The following is a 1,012-nucleotide window of genomic DNA, read 5'->3' on the forward strand; positions in this document are numbered from 1 at the left end:
CAGAACAGCACGTTCCAGAGCAGCAGCCAGCAGGGGTAGACGAAGATGGCGACGAAGGGGAAGACGATGGAGCCATAGAGGTAGTGGTCCAGGAGGCCCTCGGCCACGGCCTGCAGGAAGAGCTGCCAGCACTCCAGCAGCGAGACCGGATACTCGATCAGCTCCTGGTACAGGAAGATGCTGAGCAGGAGGGTGGCGGCCGGCGTGACCAGCACCAGCAGCACCGCGTACACGTACCTGGAGGGAGGCCACGAGGGTTCAGGGGGGGGCGGGGGGGCCGCAGGAGCAGGGCCCCGCGCTCCCCACCCGGACGGCCCCTGGGACAGGGCAGGAGGGGCCGGCCCCGCCCTGCCCAGCCCTCACCCGAGCAGGACGGAGCAGGTATTTTCCCAGCAGCCCCTGCTTTGTGCCAGGCTGCGCGCGCAGCCCCGCCCTGGCATGGGGCCGGCTCTCAGCTCTTGGGGGATTCGCCTGCACGCCTGGCTGTGCCCGTGGCAGGGCCCTGAGTCACCGGCACAAGCCCCCATTGCACGCGGTGGGGCTGTCCACCCCACCCCCTGGGCTCCCCACACTTACTTGGGCCCCACGGGCTGGACGATGGCGGCGACGGGCACCATGGTGACGGCCAGCAGGAAGCCCAGCGAGAAGTTGATGAGGGCGATGCAGCCCAGCTGCATGGCCAGGTACAGCAGGGACAGCAGCTTCAGTGTCATCCAGCCCCGGTCGCTCCCGGAGCCCATCAGCACCCTGCCAGGCAGGGACCACCGTCAGCTACCTTGGGCATGGCCCCGCAGCCCCCCGGCCAGGCTGAGGGCACTGCATGGCACGGCACGGCACGGCTATGGCTTCCCCTGGAGCAGGGGCAGGGCTGAAGCAGTTACCAGCCTCCCTGTGGCTACAGCTCCCGCCCTGCTGCCCACAGCACCTCCAGCTGGAGGCAGCCAGGGCTGCAGTGGGTGGGATGTACCCCCATCTGCGTACCTGCCCTGCCCCCCCCAGTGTCTCTGGCTGG

General features: G+C 69.5%; 1 protein-coding gene across 1 annotated transcript in view; it reads right to left on the minus strand.

Annotated features, from left to right (window-relative positions):
- The window catches only part of GPAA1 (glycosylphosphatidylinositol anchor attachment 1), an 11,199-nt gene that overhangs the window by 2,483 nt on the left and 7,704 nt on the right, over window positions 1-1,012 (minus strand). The window contains exons 12-13 of the mRNA XM_006032470.2: window positions 577-747; window positions 7-237 (exon numbers count right to left, since the gene is read on the minus strand). Of these exons, the coding sequence (XP_006032532.1) occupies window positions 7-237; window positions 577-747 (402 nt within the window). The remainder of the gene's footprint in view (window positions 1-6; window positions 238-576; window positions 748-1,012) is intronic.

The sequence above is a fragment of the Alligator sinensis genome, unplaced genomic scaffold (assembly GCF_000455745.1).
Source record: "Alligator sinensis unplaced genomic scaffold, ASM45574v1 scaffold987_1, whole genome shotgun sequence".
NCBI lineage: Eukaryota > Metazoa > Chordata > Crocodylia > Alligatoridae > Alligator > Alligator sinensis.